Source organism: Aphelocoma coerulescens, chromosome 18 (genome assembly GCF_041296385.1).
Source record: "Aphelocoma coerulescens isolate FSJ_1873_10779 chromosome 18, UR_Acoe_1.0, whole genome shotgun sequence".
NCBI lineage: Eukaryota > Metazoa > Chordata > Aves > Passeriformes > Corvidae > Aphelocoma > Aphelocoma coerulescens.
In genome coordinates, this window is record NC_091031.1 from 10,673,562 (window position 1) to 10,688,361 (window position 14,800).

The 14,800-nt window shown below is 58.5% G+C and overlaps 1 protein-coding gene across 2 annotated transcripts in view; it reads right to left on the reverse strand.

Moving 5' to 3' along the window:
• Window positions 1–413: 413 nt before the first annotated feature.
• The window catches only part of MYOCD (myocardin), a 34,561-nt gene continuing 20,174 nt past the window's right edge, over window positions 414–14,800 (reverse strand). For both annotated transcript variants that reach the window (XM_069032568.1, XM_069032569.1), the window contains 8 exons: window positions 10,332–10,507; window positions 8,961–9,086; window positions 8,188–8,450; window positions 7,707–7,860; window positions 5,697–6,638; window positions 3,043–3,156; window positions 2,075–2,132; window positions 414–1,417 (listed from right to left, as the gene is read on the reverse strand). In XM_069032568.1, the coding sequence (XP_068888669.1) occupies window positions 849–1,417; window positions 2,075–2,132; window positions 3,043–3,156; window positions 5,697–6,638; window positions 7,707–7,860; window positions 8,188–8,450; window positions 8,961–9,086; window positions 10,332–10,507 (2,402 nt within the window). In that variant the 3' untranslated portion in view covers window positions 414–848. The remainder of the gene's footprint in view (window positions 1,418–2,074; window positions 2,133–3,042; window positions 3,157–5,696; window positions 6,639–7,706; window positions 7,861–8,187; window positions 8,451–8,960; window positions 9,087–10,331; window positions 10,508–14,800) is intronic.

The following is a 14,800-nucleotide window of genomic DNA, read 5'->3' on the forward strand; positions in this document are numbered from 1 at the left end:
CCAACTCTGATCCACCTGGAGCAGAGCTGTGCACGGATGGGGCAATGCAGCTTTGGGCAGGAGGGAAGCAAGAGCCAGGCTGTGCAGAGAAGGGTGTTTGCTACCTGGCTGGGCACAGCTCCCTGCTCCTCACCCTGGCATTGGCACGGCCAAGGTGAGCCCAACAGGTTTGCCTGAAAGACTGGATGAGGAGAGGAGAGGAGAGGAGAGGAGAGGAGAGGAGAGGAGAGGAGAGGAGAGGAGAGGAGAGGAGAGGAGAGGAGAGGAGAGGAGAGGAGAGGAGAGGAGAGGAGAGGAGAGGAGAGGAGAGGAGAGGAGAGGAGAGGAGAGGAGAGGAGAGGAGAGGAGAGGAGAGGAGAGGAGAGGAGAGGAGAGGAGAGGAGAGGAGAGGAGAGGAGAGGAGAGGAGAGGAGAGGAGAGGAGAGGAGAGGAGAGGAGGAACAGTGGGCTCCCCTCTCCATGATTTCCTGTTGCCACCCAGGTGAGGTCACCTCACCACACAGTCTTGTCATGAGCTGCTCCAGTTCTCACGAGAGTGACTGCTAAAACCGGGGGGGAGGGGGAGGGGGAAAGACTAAAGAAAGAAAAGTGAAGTTCTTGTCAATCCAAGGATGTGTTATTTCAGGCACTGGTGTCCTCTGTGGGGTTGTGTCAATGGAGGAAAACCAAAGTACCAGAGTTGTTGTGCTGTCATTTTCAGTGACTGGAAATTCAAACAAGTTTATATGCTGGGAAAATGACTCCAGTTTCCCCTGGATGAGGCACGTTAGCCCTGCGTGTTCTCTCGCACGACAGGAACACTGTGCCGCCTGCTGCAGGCTCACAGCATCCTGCCCCAGCACATCCCTTCACCACTGCTGCAGGTGCAGGTCCATGCTGGTGTTCAGGTTGAGGTCGGCAACATCCAGGAAATCGATGTTGAAGATGCTGGGGCCGGCAGGGGTGAGCGAGCTGAAGCCGGTGGCAGAGCTGGGGGGGGTGAGGTCCAGCCACTCCATTGTTTCCCACGGAGACTCAGTGAAACTCATTTGTAAACCGGAGCCTTCGGCAGGGGAAGGGGAGAGCTGCGTTTCCATGGGCGAGAGGGGAGTCTGTAAAATCTCCTGGGAGTTGAGCAGTTCATCTGCGGCTTTGCCGGAGAACCCCTCCATCATCCCTTCGAAGTGGGGCTCCTCTGGCCCCATCTTCAGCAGGGCCATCTCGCTGACCCTGCCCAGGGGGCTGTGGGCGTTGAGCAGCACCTCGAGGTGGGCGTCGCTGCTGCCCGGGCAGTGCTCGAAGGGCAGCGGCGCCGAGGACCCCGGCTCGAACGGGGCGGAGCCCTTGGGGACGGAGGCACCGGAGTTCCCTGTAGACACCATTATCTGAGGTACTTTCTGGAGGCAGGACCGATCTTCCTTGGCATTGGCTGGAATTTCTGTCAACAAATGAGAGGGATTTGAGGTGCTCTGACGGCGCCCGCCGCTGCTGGGCACAGGGGCACCACCACAGCCCTCCAGCTGACCTCTTGGGCATCCCCAGGGAGACTTGCTCCCCGCTCAATCCCACTGGCACTGCTTGCCCACCCTCCCTGCGGGAAGCCTCGCTCATTCCTGCTCTCTGACCTTGATCCCCTGCGTTTGGACACAGTCCCTAGGGCACAGGCACTGGCAGCTGTCCCCAGGGGGCTGGGAAAGGGCACAGGCAGCACTTTGCACAGGGGAGGGCACCAGAAGTGCTCTGTGTGGGAGATGGCACTGGCAGCACTGGGAAGGGGGGACACACCGGGGGCTCTGTGTGGGGAGGGGGCTGGCAGTGCTGTGCACAGGGCTGCTGCCCTGCTGTCCCTTCTCTCTGCACAGGTGACAGCCGAGCCCAGACCACCCCACTGGATTGGCACACGCAGGAGGAGGCTCCAGGAGAGCCAATATATGCTTTTGGGTTCAATCTCAGTGGCTGCTGGCACAGCGAGGGCAGGTGAAAGCTGTACTCGACTCAGGCAGCTCTGCTGGGGTGCACAGAATACACTGAGCCCCACAGACCGAGGCTGGCCTGGAGGGGAAGCCCTGGAGGGGAACAGGGAAGCAGAGCGTACCTCCACTCTCAATCAGCACGTCCAGGAGCTCGTCCATCTGCTGACTTCGTGTCATCTGCTGCAGCAAACGACAAAGAGGAGAGTAGAGGGCATTAGGAGGAGAGTCCCTCCAGCCACAAGCCAGGTAGATGGCTCTAGACCCCAAAAAAGATGGCTCTAGACCCCACAAAAGGCTTCCTCCCATGCAGAAGAGAGGCCATACCACCACGGGGCTGGCAGCAGCATTCAGGGCACCGCAGGGTGTGGCACAATCGCGGTGGATCCAGGGAGCAAAGCACCCTTCCCTGCTGCCAGCCCTCTGCTCAGTGGCCACTACAGCCTGCCCTGTCCCTGGGCCCTCAGGACACAGCAACATTTTGGCCCCAGCACCTCACACTGGCATGTGCCTGCCTGCCCTTCCTGCTCCCAGCACTGCCCATCTCCCTCCTCTCCCTGACTGGAACCTGGAGGATCTCCTGCACGCCCCCATAAGCCCATTTTCACTCTGCCAGCAGCATCACTCCACTTTCCTAAAGGCACCACCACTCCCAGCACTGAGGCTGCTCCCAGACTCTGGTGGGAAGGAAGATGGCCAGTCCTCCCCGGGGGGACAGCGCTGCAGCTACGGCTCAGGGGGACAGATGGCACAGAGCAGGATGAGGTTTCCTGGTGACCTGGGAATGCTCAAGGGTCTGTCTCTCCCAGAGCATCGAGAACCTAAAGAGAGTACACTGGCAGCCGGGGGGACTGGGGGGTGTCAGGACCCCTGGGTGCACAGGGGACACCATCCCGCCCAGCAGGGTGTCCGACTGCCTTGAGGCAGCTGGTCAGCAACTAACCCTTCAAAAAAGCCCATTCCTCATGGAAACAGACCTGTCCTACCCAGAGACCACAGAACGGGCGGGAACTCCTGCAGCTGAGTCCCACTAACTGCAAAAAGACATCATGGGCAGCCCTAGCCCTGTAGGAAACAAAAACCATGCGGTTACCTGCTTCACTGCATCCTCATAGGCTGGAGGCTGCTTTACCTCTGACAGGGCTGGGCTTGACTTACAAAAACTTGGGGATGAAATAGAAAACTTTTGGCCTGACTGCGCAGCCATCTGCATGGGGAGATACAGGGAAATGGAGTCAATGCACGGCGGGAGGCCCGGCGCTCTCATCCCTGTTGGGGTTGGTGTGGTGCCAGGGAAAATCACCATTTTGTGGGTCAAACAAAAACAAAATGCCTGGGCTGTGAGCAGAATAGAGGCAGGTAAACCAACTCCCTGACCTGGCTCTGAGATGCAGGCCAGGCTGGCCTCTGGTCACTGCCAGGGCACAGACAGGGTGTCACAGAACGTCCTGGTGCTCAGTCAGCTGTGGATGCACAGGACAAAGGGAAGACAGAGATGCTGCTGGTGGTCAGCTGTGCTTGGCCAGCGATGAGGCACTTCCCCAGCCGCCCCCCAGCCCCTCCCCATCACCATCTGACTGGGGGAATCTCAGAACTCAAGCCAGGGAAGATCAGCAAAAGAGGGAAACCTCTGCCTGTGCCAAACACCTGCGTATCTTTGCCAGCTTTTTGCCAGGCTCCCCTTCCAGGATGGACCACATTTGAAGCACAGTGCCTGCCAGCTGCTGTCCCCATCCCCTAAGGTCCTTGTGTGTCCTTCCCCACTGCCTGGCCATGGCTTTGTCCCACAAAAACCAGCACCAGGGGATTCACCCTCCAGGCAGGCTGGATCCAGGAGTGGATCCAGGGCAGCAGTGAGGCCACTCTGCCTGGCCAGGCATATCCTGGCCACCATTCTGTGGAGGGCAGCTGAAAGGAACACTCCCCTGGCTCATGGGAAACAGCACTGCAGTGCTGGGCAGACAGGAGGAATTCTTGCTGAACAAGGACCCTCATTCCTGGGAGTCCCTTGCAGGCAGCAGAGGAATGTCCAGGATGGGTGGTGGTGGAGTTGGGATGAGCTGCAGGACACAATGGAACCATCCCCTCTGTACACCCCCAGCCCTTGGGCAGTGAGGGAGGAGCTGGAGATGCCCCTGCAGAGCCCCTCCTCCCTCCTGACCCTCACTGACCACTGCCCAGCTGCCCAGAGCAGCCCTGCTGCCTCTCCTGGGTATCACCTCACAGCATTGTGTCCCACTGCCCATTGCCCCCACAGCTCTGCTGTGGTGCCCAGTTCACCTCCACAGCCCCAGTGCCGGGGTCACCCCCTGCCTCCCCTGCTCGCTGCTCCCCATTGCCCCGCTCACCCATACCAGTGCTCCCATCACCCTCCTCACCCCTACAGCAGCCCCACTGCCTGCCTCACCCCAACCCCACTGCCCTCCATGCCCCTTCCGCTGGCAGCTCTGTCTCTGCCCTCCCCACCCTAAATTGCTGCCCTTTCCCACCTCACTGGCCATGCTGTTTGCCAGCTGCCCACAGCACCTACCTCACTGTCCTCTGGACACAGCACTGAGCCCCACTCTGTGCCACTGTGCAGGGCTGCACCCCAGTGCCTGCTCGGGGCTGCCGTGGGTGGGTTGGGAGCAGCCCTGCTCTGGCGTGGGCTGTCCTGCAACACCCAGGCTGCCCCTGCCACAGCCCCGTGTGCCCACCCTGCACCCCTGGCATGGCACCGACCAGTGAAAGGTGCTGCTGCTCCCTGGGGAGCCCTGGGAGGGCCCTGCATGGACTGGGGCTGCCATCAGCAGAACCCTGTGCTGTTTTGTGCTGGCAGCGTGTCCCCCTCCCCAGGCGTTCGTACCTGTCCAGGGGGCTGAGTGAGGAGTGGTGGCTGCTGAGGACAACTCTCTGCTGGGCTGGTGGCCAGCTGGGGAGGCACAAGCTCTCTCTGACTGCAGACCTCAACTGCCAGCCCTGCTCCAGCTTCCTGAGAAAAGGCTTCCCCGGGGCAACTGCTCTCCTCCAGCTCAGTGGTGAAAATCCCTCACACACTGCTGGGAGCCACAATGGCTTGGCAAGATGTTGGGAAGCCCTGCAGCCCTGCAGCGGGGTCTCCCAGGGGTGTAGGAACTGTGCCAGGGCTCTCCCAGGAGCTGAGGGATCCATGCTGGTGCCTCCCTGCTGTGTATAGAGCTGTGCCAGGGCTCCATGGGGCATGGGCAGCTGGGCCAGGACTCCCCCAGGGGCAGAGCAAGCTGTGCCAGGACTCCCCCTGAGGGGAGAGGCAGCTAGGTTTGGCCTCTTTTAGGGTAGAAGCAGCTGTGCCAGTGCTCCCCCAGGGAAGAGGGAGCTTGCCAGGACCCCTCCAGGGGCAGAGAGAGCTGTGCCAGGGCTCCCCAGAGCAGAGGGAACTGTGCCAGGGCTCCACATGGCAGAGGATGCTCTGCCAGGACTCTCCCAGGACACGGGGAACTTTGCCAGTGCTCACCTAGGGGCAGAGAGAGCTGGGCTGGGGTCCCCTGGGGAAGAGGGGAGCTGTGCCAGGGCTCCATGGGGCATGGGAGCTGTGCTGTGGCCCCCCCAGGGCAACTGGCTGTGGTGTTTGGCTCTCCAGAAGATACCCTGCAAAGGACCCTGCAGTGCTATCAGCTTCCAACCCATTGTCCAGCTGGGATACTCTCTGCCCTGCCAGTGGCCCCGGGCCAAGAGGAAAGGCCTCCCCCAGGCAGGCGTGACCCCGTGGGGGCCCGGGCTGGCACTCACCGGCGCTGTGCGGAGGCAGCTGCTGCCCGGCGGGGACCCGCTGCGGCCCTCGGGGGACACCGGCAGCAGGTAGTGGCTGTTGGGGGACGGCGGCAGGCTGATGTGCTGGGGGCTCTTTGCAGCCCCCAGGGGAGAGTGCTGGGGGGAGCACTGCGGGCTCAGGAATGTCGAGGAGGTGATGGCGCTCTGCCCCGCGGGCTCCAAGCAGTGGCTATTTACAATGTGGGGCACCTGCGGCACCCCACAGTTACTCAGCTTATCCGAGCTGCCGGCCTGGCCTTTCAGGGCCATTTGTTTGGATGCAAATGGACAGCTGGACACGGTGTTTTCTTGCTTGATAGGGACACCAAAGAAATGCTGAGCAGGCTGCTGCTTCTCCTCGAGGCCATTGCTTCTCTTTCGCTTCTGGAGCTGCATCCGCAGCTCTTCCACCTGCCTCTGCTCTTGCTGCAGCTTCCACGTCAGTTCATTGATGACCTTCTGCTTCTCCACCAGCATCTTGTCTTTCTCTGTGTCTATTCCTTCCAGTTCCAGCTGGATGCTCCCTCCATTCATGCTGCTCATGAGGCTTTCCTCAGCGCTGCCATGAACTGGAGATGGCTGGAGACCAAACTGTGGAGAAGACATGGGCCCATCGTTGAAGGTGTCTGGCAAAGAGCCGCTCACAGAGAGGTCAGAGGAGGCGGGCGAGATGGGTGGGGTGGAGCTGGTGCTGCCAAAGTGGTAGAAGCCGTTTGATAACATGCTGGTGGAGGACTGAGACTGGTAACTCGACAGGGTGCTTGTCGGAGTGACTGGGAAGGTGACGGTGGTGATCTCACTGAAGTTTGGCACCGTGGTGCTGCTGCACTCCTGGAAGGGCCGCAGCCGCTCCATCAGCGCTGTCTTGGTACCCGACACGGGCAGGCCTCGTATTCGGAGCTGCTGCCTCAGCTCTGACACCTGGAAGGAAAGTCACTCGTGGTCAGTGTCAGGAAACCCAGTGCTTCTAACAAGGAGTCTCAGATCACAGGCTCGCAGCTTCCAGCTTTGAAGCTCTGCCCTCCCAGGTGCTCCCTGTCTCACCTGCAGTCACCAGAGTCACCATGCACAGGCCTGACCACCGCACATCCTGCGGAATCTCAACCCTTCCTAACAGGAAAACCTTCCTCCTTCCTCCAAGAATGTGACTCCTCTCCGTAACAGCAGTGGTCCTTGGGTCATGGAAGAAACTCAGCATTCCCTTTCTAGCAGTAGATCTGTCCATGGGCAGAGGACTTTAACACAGACAGGAGCCAGCTGACAGCTCAGAGTGTGACACATACCTTGGAGCCACCTGCTCTATGCTCAGGCACACGGTTCAGGCACCTGAGCTGGGGCAAGCTCACATTATTTCTACCTCTGGGCTGCCCCCAGATCTCTGCTCCTAGAAGGATTTGGCCTTCCCCATGGCTGAGGGTCCATTAGCAAAGTATAAAAGAACAGCTGATATGAGGGATTCTCCTCTATGCCCTCTCTTACCTACATGAGAGGTGCTCAAAACAGTTCATGTACCATGCAGAGAGCTGAGCTGGCCTGGCTGCAGTAACCACTGGGGAGCTGAGACACTAAGGGGAGGCCGTGCTGCCCTACCACCTTCTGGCTGGTCTGTCAGAGCATCCACGATGTCCACCCTAAAACCACAGAGGGATGGAGCCAGGAGCTGCAGGAGCAGCAGCTCAGATGATCCTTTAGCTTGACCTGCAGTCTGCCAAGGCCACACCTGTGGTTTGCTGATACCCAGGCCAGAGCAGTGCACCCTCTCATCACCTGCAGAGCAGCAAGCCCTCATGTTCCCAACCTCCACAGTGACCAAGCCCTGCCCCAGGGTGCTGCCCTGTGCTCCTGGGTGGCTCAGAGCACAGGGTTCAGATGTGCTGATCTGTAACACTGTCCCTCCCAGCCTAGGGCACTCCCCTGACACACTCAGAGGCAGCACAGCACACTCAGGCTGTGACATTCTGCTCCTGCAGTGACAAAGTTTGCACTCACTTTGAGATCATCCAGGTTGGATGGCAGAGGCCCTGGCTTGATAGATGAGACACAAGTCTGGCCTGAAAAGGTGGTTTTCACTGGAGAAAGAGGAGTGTTGTTGCCAGAAGCTGATGAAGAATTTGAACTTTTGACCATTTGCTCGTTTGATTGCCTGAAATAACAAAGGAGATTTGGGGTGAGTTGTCCGTTCCCCCAAGGTCTTTGTGCCCGGCATCCCATCCCTCCACTCCTTTGCTGTCTCCTGTATGAGACTTAAGGATGGCCAAGGAAAACCAGGCTGGGCTGTAGGAGATTGCTCCTACAGGAGCAGGTCACAGGAGCCCCCGGCCAGAATGGCTTGGAAGGAGTTTGTGCAGTTCCCAAGCTTTTCTGTTCAGTGGCATGCCTCTATCCCTTTGCTCTGGCACAAATGGATACAGCAGGGGAAAGTGTGGAGAGAGACAGGACTAAGTCCTGCTGCTGGCACAGTGCCACTCACTTTAGCTGTCCTTGGTGCATCCCGGGGTAGCTGAAGTGCTGCTGCTGCTGCTGCTGCTGCTGCTGCTGCTGGCTGAGGATCTGGAGCTGCAGGAAGAGCTGCTGCTGCTGGAGCAGTCTGGCATATGCAGAATCCATAGGTGGAGGGGACTTTTCTGCTTTCTGGTCTGGAGGGATGTACTGGTGGTACTTGAGCTTCTTCACTTTGGGCTTGGTGTCTTTGGGCTTTTTGTGACGGTTCTTGCTATCACTGGATGATTTGGACTGTTGGGCCAAGAAGGAAAGGAATTAGGGGTGAGAAGAGCTCCGGTCATCACCATGGGACCTCAGAGGCCTGGGATAGAACAAAGGCAGCTGCTGCTGGCACCCTGACACCCCAGCTCCAAGAGCCTGAATGTGGGGGACTCCCTTGGCACTGCGTCCCATCTCAGCTGTGCTGGAGAGCACATGAAATGGAGGATGACCCTCCCTGCCTGGAAGGTATTCCAGTGCTGCCTTGTGTCTCCTGCTCCCAGCCCCAGGGGATGATTTCAGTGCAGGACTCAAGCAATTGCCTCTAGCAAGGTGTACTGCTGTATCTTGGACCATTACACAATGAATTAAATTAGTTTTTGACACGAGCTTTGTCTGCCTGAATTATTCAAAGCCTTTAAGGCCAGACACCCAGAGCTCCCACACATTCGGGGTGCAGCACATGGGCACTTCAGGCTTGGATGCAGCCGGCTGCCCTGGGCTGGTTCCTCTCCGGGGCAGTCTGGAGGCACCGGCATTTACCTTCACGGCAGAGGGCACCGGGAGCGTCGGGCTCTCCTGCCCCGCTGGCTGCTTGGGGCTGTCACACTGGCTGCCCTGCCCCGGGGCAGTGTCCGGAGCGTGGCCATCGGCACTGGGGGGACGATCCTGCAAGGGAGAGGTGAGAGGGGTTGTGGGGCCGGACCCACGGGCTGCCCAGCCTGGACAGGGGCACCTGGTACCCCGTTTCCTCACCCCATGTTGTTCCCACTCCCCACAGATGCCTCAGTGTATCCCAGTCCACTCAAATCTACCCCAAACTATCCCAGTCCTTTCCCAGTCCTCTGTCTCCACAGCCCCCCTTGGTTTTCCAGCCCTCTCAATTTCACCCGAGCCCCATATCCTTGTTCGCTCTCTCTAGTGTCCTCTCTAGCTCAGTCCTCCCAGCTGACCTGTGGATGGCCAAAATCCCTCTGGTCCTCCCCCACCCCAGTTTGCCCCAGTTCCTCCCTTTCCCCCGGTCCATCCCAGCCCCTGCAGTCTGCCTCAATCCACTGCAGTTCCCCCATTCCCCCTGTTCCCCCCCAGCCTCCACATTCCCCCCGTTTCCCCCCAGTCCCTCGCCCCACCCCGGCCCGGCGCTCCCCGGGGCTGCAGTACCCGCGTCGGCGGGCAGAGGGCGCGCCGGCCCCGCGGTTCCCCCGCGGGTCACAGACTCGCAGAAAATCACAGAATCACCCGGAATCACAGAATTAACCAGAATCACAGAATTAACCAGGCTGGAAAAGACCTTTGAGGTCATCGAGTCCAACCTGTGACCCATCACCACCTTGTCACCCAGCCCACGGCACTGAGTGCCACATCCAGGCTTCATTAAACACCTCCAGGGACGGTGACTCCGCCACCTCCCTGGGCAGCCCATCCCAGTGCCCAGCCACCCCTTCTGTGAAGAAATTCCTCCTGGTGTCCAGCCTAAACCTCCCTTGGCACAGCTCAAGGCTGTGTGCTCCTGTCCTGTTGCTGGCTGCCTGGGAGAAGAGACCGACCCCCACCTGGCTGCCCCCTCCTGCAGGAGCTGTAGAGAGGGACGAGGTCCCCCCTGAGACTTCTCTTCTGCAGGCTGAGCCCCTCCAGCTCCCTCCGCTGCTCCTCACAGCACTTGTGTTCCAGACCCCTCACCAGCCTTGTTGCCCTTCTCTGGACACTCTCCAGCATCTCCACATCCCTAAACTGAGGGGCCCAGAACTGGACACAGCACTCGAGGTGCGGCCTCACCAGTGCCCAGTACAGGGCAGGAATCACTTCCTCGGCCCCGCGTGTCCCTCCTGTGCTCCCTCCCCTGTGCCATCCCCGTCCCCCCGAGTCTCCCCTGTTCCCTCGCATCCCCCCCGGCCCCAGGACGGCTCTCCCTACCTGGGGGGCCCCGGCAGGGGCGGCGGGAGGCGGCTCCGGGGCCTTGGAGCCGGGGGGCGGCTCGGCGGGGCCCGGGGAGCCGCGGCTGCGGGGCCGCTCCGGGGACAGCCCGTCGTTGCTGCTGTCCTCCTCGAAGGCGAAGGCGTCGGCCGGGCGGGGAAAGCCGCCCTGGGTGCCTGTGGGGGCAGAGGGGCGATGGTCAGAGCCTGCGGGGAGCGGGGGGGAGCGGGGAGGGACCGGGGGGACTGGGTGAGCCTCGTCGGGGCCTCGGCCGCGCCCACCGCCCCCTCCCCGGCCGTGGGTGGGGGGCACACGGGGTGCCCGGGGGCTGCGGGAGGGAGAGCAGGGGGTCCGAGCCGTGGGCAGGGCAGATTGGGAGGGGGAGAGAGGAGGGGCGTGAGGAACCGGGACCATGGACTGTAATAAATGAGTTGCTTTCAGGGTGTTGGTTATTACTGTTTAGATGAGATATAAAAGAGGGGAGTTGAGGGTGGAATGGATGGACAGGTGAATTGAAGGGAAGCTGTGAGACTGTACGGGTGGAATGCTGGAATGTAACCACTGGATGGGGATATAACAAGGACCCAAGGGGTTTAACAGAAGGAACTTTCTAGTCCATTGCTTGGTAGGGTACAAGGGATGAGGACGATGCCCTGGACCGGGATTGGAGAACGAGCCAAGCAATGAAGAGGACTTGTTTGGAAATGACTGGTGAGGAACGCACGGGGGTACAGACCGACCAGCGAACAGGGAAGGGACCGATCAGCACGGGGATTGAGAACTGCACCAGCCCGGTGGCACCAGAGGCTCTAAAAGCCACCAGGTGCTCTGCACCGCGTCCTCCTGCGGACCTTGGGCTCCAAGGGAGCGCCCAGTGGGTCTCACTGTCTTGTTGGTGGATTGTTTTATTCTGGCTTGTGGCGCGGAGCCTGGGCTTATCCCGGGTTCCCGCTCTCAGCAGTTAATAAATAAACGAGTTGACTTTTCCTTTCGAAAGTCTCAGCCTCGTTTACAACATGGACTGTGTGCCCCGGGAGAGAAGAGGGATCTGAGGAGCCAGGACTGTGGGGAGAGGGAGAGAGGAGAGGTTGGAGGAGCTCGGCCCGCCAGCATAGCAGAGCTGGTGCAGACAGCTGGGACTGGTGCAGGAGGAGCTCTGCCATCCTGCCCTTCCACTGGGCTGAGATGGGAGAGGGGCACAAGTCGCTCTCCCTCATCTGAGCACCCCGGCTGAACACCCACGCCACGCACGGGACCCCGTCCTCAGCAGAAGGACTGAGGGTGAAATCGGCTCAGAGTGTGATCCATCTGCTCATGGCACGAGAGCCAACAAGGGCAGACGTGGCTGCAGGTGCACAGAGGTTCCCACATCCTGTCTCTGTCCACAGGTTTCACCCACAGAACTGGTTCAAACCACTGCTACTGCCTGCCCCACAGCCCCAGGCTGCTCCGCCTGCACAGCTCCTGCACTGTTATCTGCTAGTCAGATGGGCAAGGGCTCTTGACCCCGAGGTTTTGATGATAAATAAAGTGCTGAGAAAAAAAAAAGGGTCTCATGTGAGCCTCGGGAGAGCTGCAGGTGGGGGTAGAGGAAGGAGCAGCGTGGCCACACTCGTAATCTCCTCGTGCTCATGTCTGGCATTTGTCAGGCAGCTTGGCACACTGATAGCGAGGTGACAAATGGGGAAATAGGAAGGGCCTGGGGACAAGCTTCCACCTGTCCCTGCTGCTGGTCTAGCAATGTGCACCTTCTCACCGACACGCACCTCCTGCTCTGACCCCTGCCCCTATCTGAGAGATAAGGGTTATCTCCCCTCCCTGTGGCTGCTGGTGCCAGGGTGGGCGAGGACAGAGCCCTGGCCCCCTGCCTGAGCTGCTGCCCAGACATGGGCTGGGGAAATGGGATCAGCTGTGTTCAACTTGCTATTTTCGTATTTCCCTGGAAATAGGGCCTATGTCCTCTCCATCCTCTCCATCAGAGGCAGCACCCAAACAGGTCCCTGAGGAGATGCAGCAGTGCATGGTGCACCTGGGCTGCACGGGAGCTGCTTCCTATGCCCTCAGGCCAGCGTGGACATCCCCTCTTGGGAAAAATGACTCCAAGCAAGGGGGACTTGTGGATCTGCAGGGCTCCTGCTGGGCTGGCAGGGAAGCGTGTGTTGAGAAGTGGTGCCAAAGCTGGGAGCACAGGGGACCTTCAGGACACAGCGACAGCCCAGAGCATGACAGGAATGTGCTGCATCCTGCTGCTTGATACCGCAGGCCTGTGCCAGTGGGGAATGCTTCCCTTATCTGTCCTGCTCTCACCCAGCCCAGCCTGAGCATATTGTTTCTTGATCCCGTGTCCCTGCTGTAATCTCAGGCAGGATGGTGTTTGCTCCGGGCTGTTTCTAATGCACTGGGTATTGTCCTCTTGAGCGCATTGGACAAAGTGATGACAAGGACCTGGTAAAAAAAGTTTCTTGTATCACTGCTCAGCTATGCAGGGCACTGGCGGCCTCCTGTCACTGGGACGTTTGGGCTTTCGGTTGGGGTCTGGCACTTTCTGCTCACCCTGCCGGAGGTGATTAGAGGAACACGTCAGCTGAACTTTCCACTGTATAAACAGTTGAGATTCCAAGGTTAAAGTAAAATGATTTTAAACCCTGTCATCTTTCTGGTATTGCAAAAACAAAAGGCTTAACGTCCAGAAGTGCCAGTGCTCATCTCTGCCCTGTGTTCAGCCCTTTGCCCCAAACCATGAGTACCACAAGGTGCCTCTGACTCCAAAAATGAGCTTGAGGATCCTTCAGCTTGGGTCTTTCTTCTGCAGAAACCTGAGGGCTGGGATAGTATTCCTGCTGCAGCTGTACAACCTTCTTCTCATGGCATCCTATGGTACCAAGCAACTTCACGTTGGACCCTAATGTGCTGTGTGTTTCACCCTAAATGGGATGAAACTGGCTTACAAGGACTCGTTTTTCCCCAGCAATGTGATAGAAGAGCATTGTGAAAGGGAGAAATTTAAAACTGAGCAAATCATTTTTAAGCCAGACTTTTTGTTTTTAACAGTTTGGTGCTGTAAATCTCTGTTTACCACAAGCTCCTGACAAGGCAGCTGGAGAGATGCTCTATCCAAGATTCAAGCTCATTTGCCCAGCCTCCAAACCTCAGCTCCAGGGGATAAAGTCATGCTCAAACTGCCTCAAATGTTTATATAGGGGGAGATTTTTTTAAACTTTTTTTTTCCCTGTTCTCTCCTTCAGTAAGTGACCGGGGAGATCTTACTTGAACTCTCCTTAAAAATTCCTCTTCAGGCAGAGTCCTGGAACATTTCACCTTCAAAGAGGAGAGCTGCAACATGCTGGGAGTGGAGCAGCTCCAGGTCCAGCTTTAGAAGCTGCTATACATACACAGCCTGCATTTCACAGCCCCCAAACCAAGAGCAGGAACATTTGTGGGGCAGGACAGAGCAGTATCTGAGCCTGGAATATTTCATGTCATTTAAGACGGTTTCTGAGATGAAATGAAAGTCAAAGTGCTTCCTGTTTCAACTCTCATTTTTGGCTTCTCTCCTGTCACTCCAAGACCCTTTCTGTCCCAAAGCTCTGCCATTGTGCCCAGCTTGCTCTGAGCTCCAGAACAGACCCTTCAAATGGGATTATGCCAGTGGAAATGAGCCCATGGATTGAGGAACTGTAGCAACAGAACAAGCAGCTTCCAGGGGCAGAGCAGCTCTCGGTGCCTCATTGGAGACCTGAGCACCAGTTTGGATATGTGGAGATGGCCCCAGGCTTCAAAAACACGGGTTGCTGTCCTGTCACTGTGAGACCCTGCTGGCTTTCCTGCTCCTTTCTCTGCTTTCAGACCTCCCTGTCCTGGCACTGGGCCCTGGTGAAATTTGAGTCACCTTTCTGCTCTGTGTTGGCTCCCACTCCAGCTTCCCTGCAGCAGCGTGGGGGAAGTAATTGTGGGTGATTCTTCCTCCCTCCTCTGGTGGGGGGAGGTGATGGAGGAAAACCAAGCTTAGGCACAAGGCAGGTTCTGGGTCCTGGCTGGTAGGAGTGTACCCTGTTTGGGGGTGCAGGCCCCCGCTCATATTCTCCAGCAATTTAGCACCCTGAGGGTGCTCCACAGGCCAGGGACACAGCATCCTGCTCTGCTGGGTCCTGCATACCACTAGCACCAGCGGTAATAAAAAAGAGAACCACAGCTTTGCTGAACTGGGGCCACTTCACCCCCATTTACTGGGATGTGAGAGCTTGGCAGGGCTCAAGTGGGAGAATCTGGGCTGGTCTCACAACCACACCTGTGCACTCAGGTTCTCTCCCATGCTGAAGGAAGGAGTGTCTGTCTCCAATGGTATCACTTCTGTGCTCAAAGCCTTGGGGAGGGAAGGGGTGTAAGAAGGGGGGTTCTTTCTGAGGGAACGTGGCTGAGCAACTGTGCATGTTTCAGTGTCACTGCTCTGAGAGTGCTGTGCTCACAGG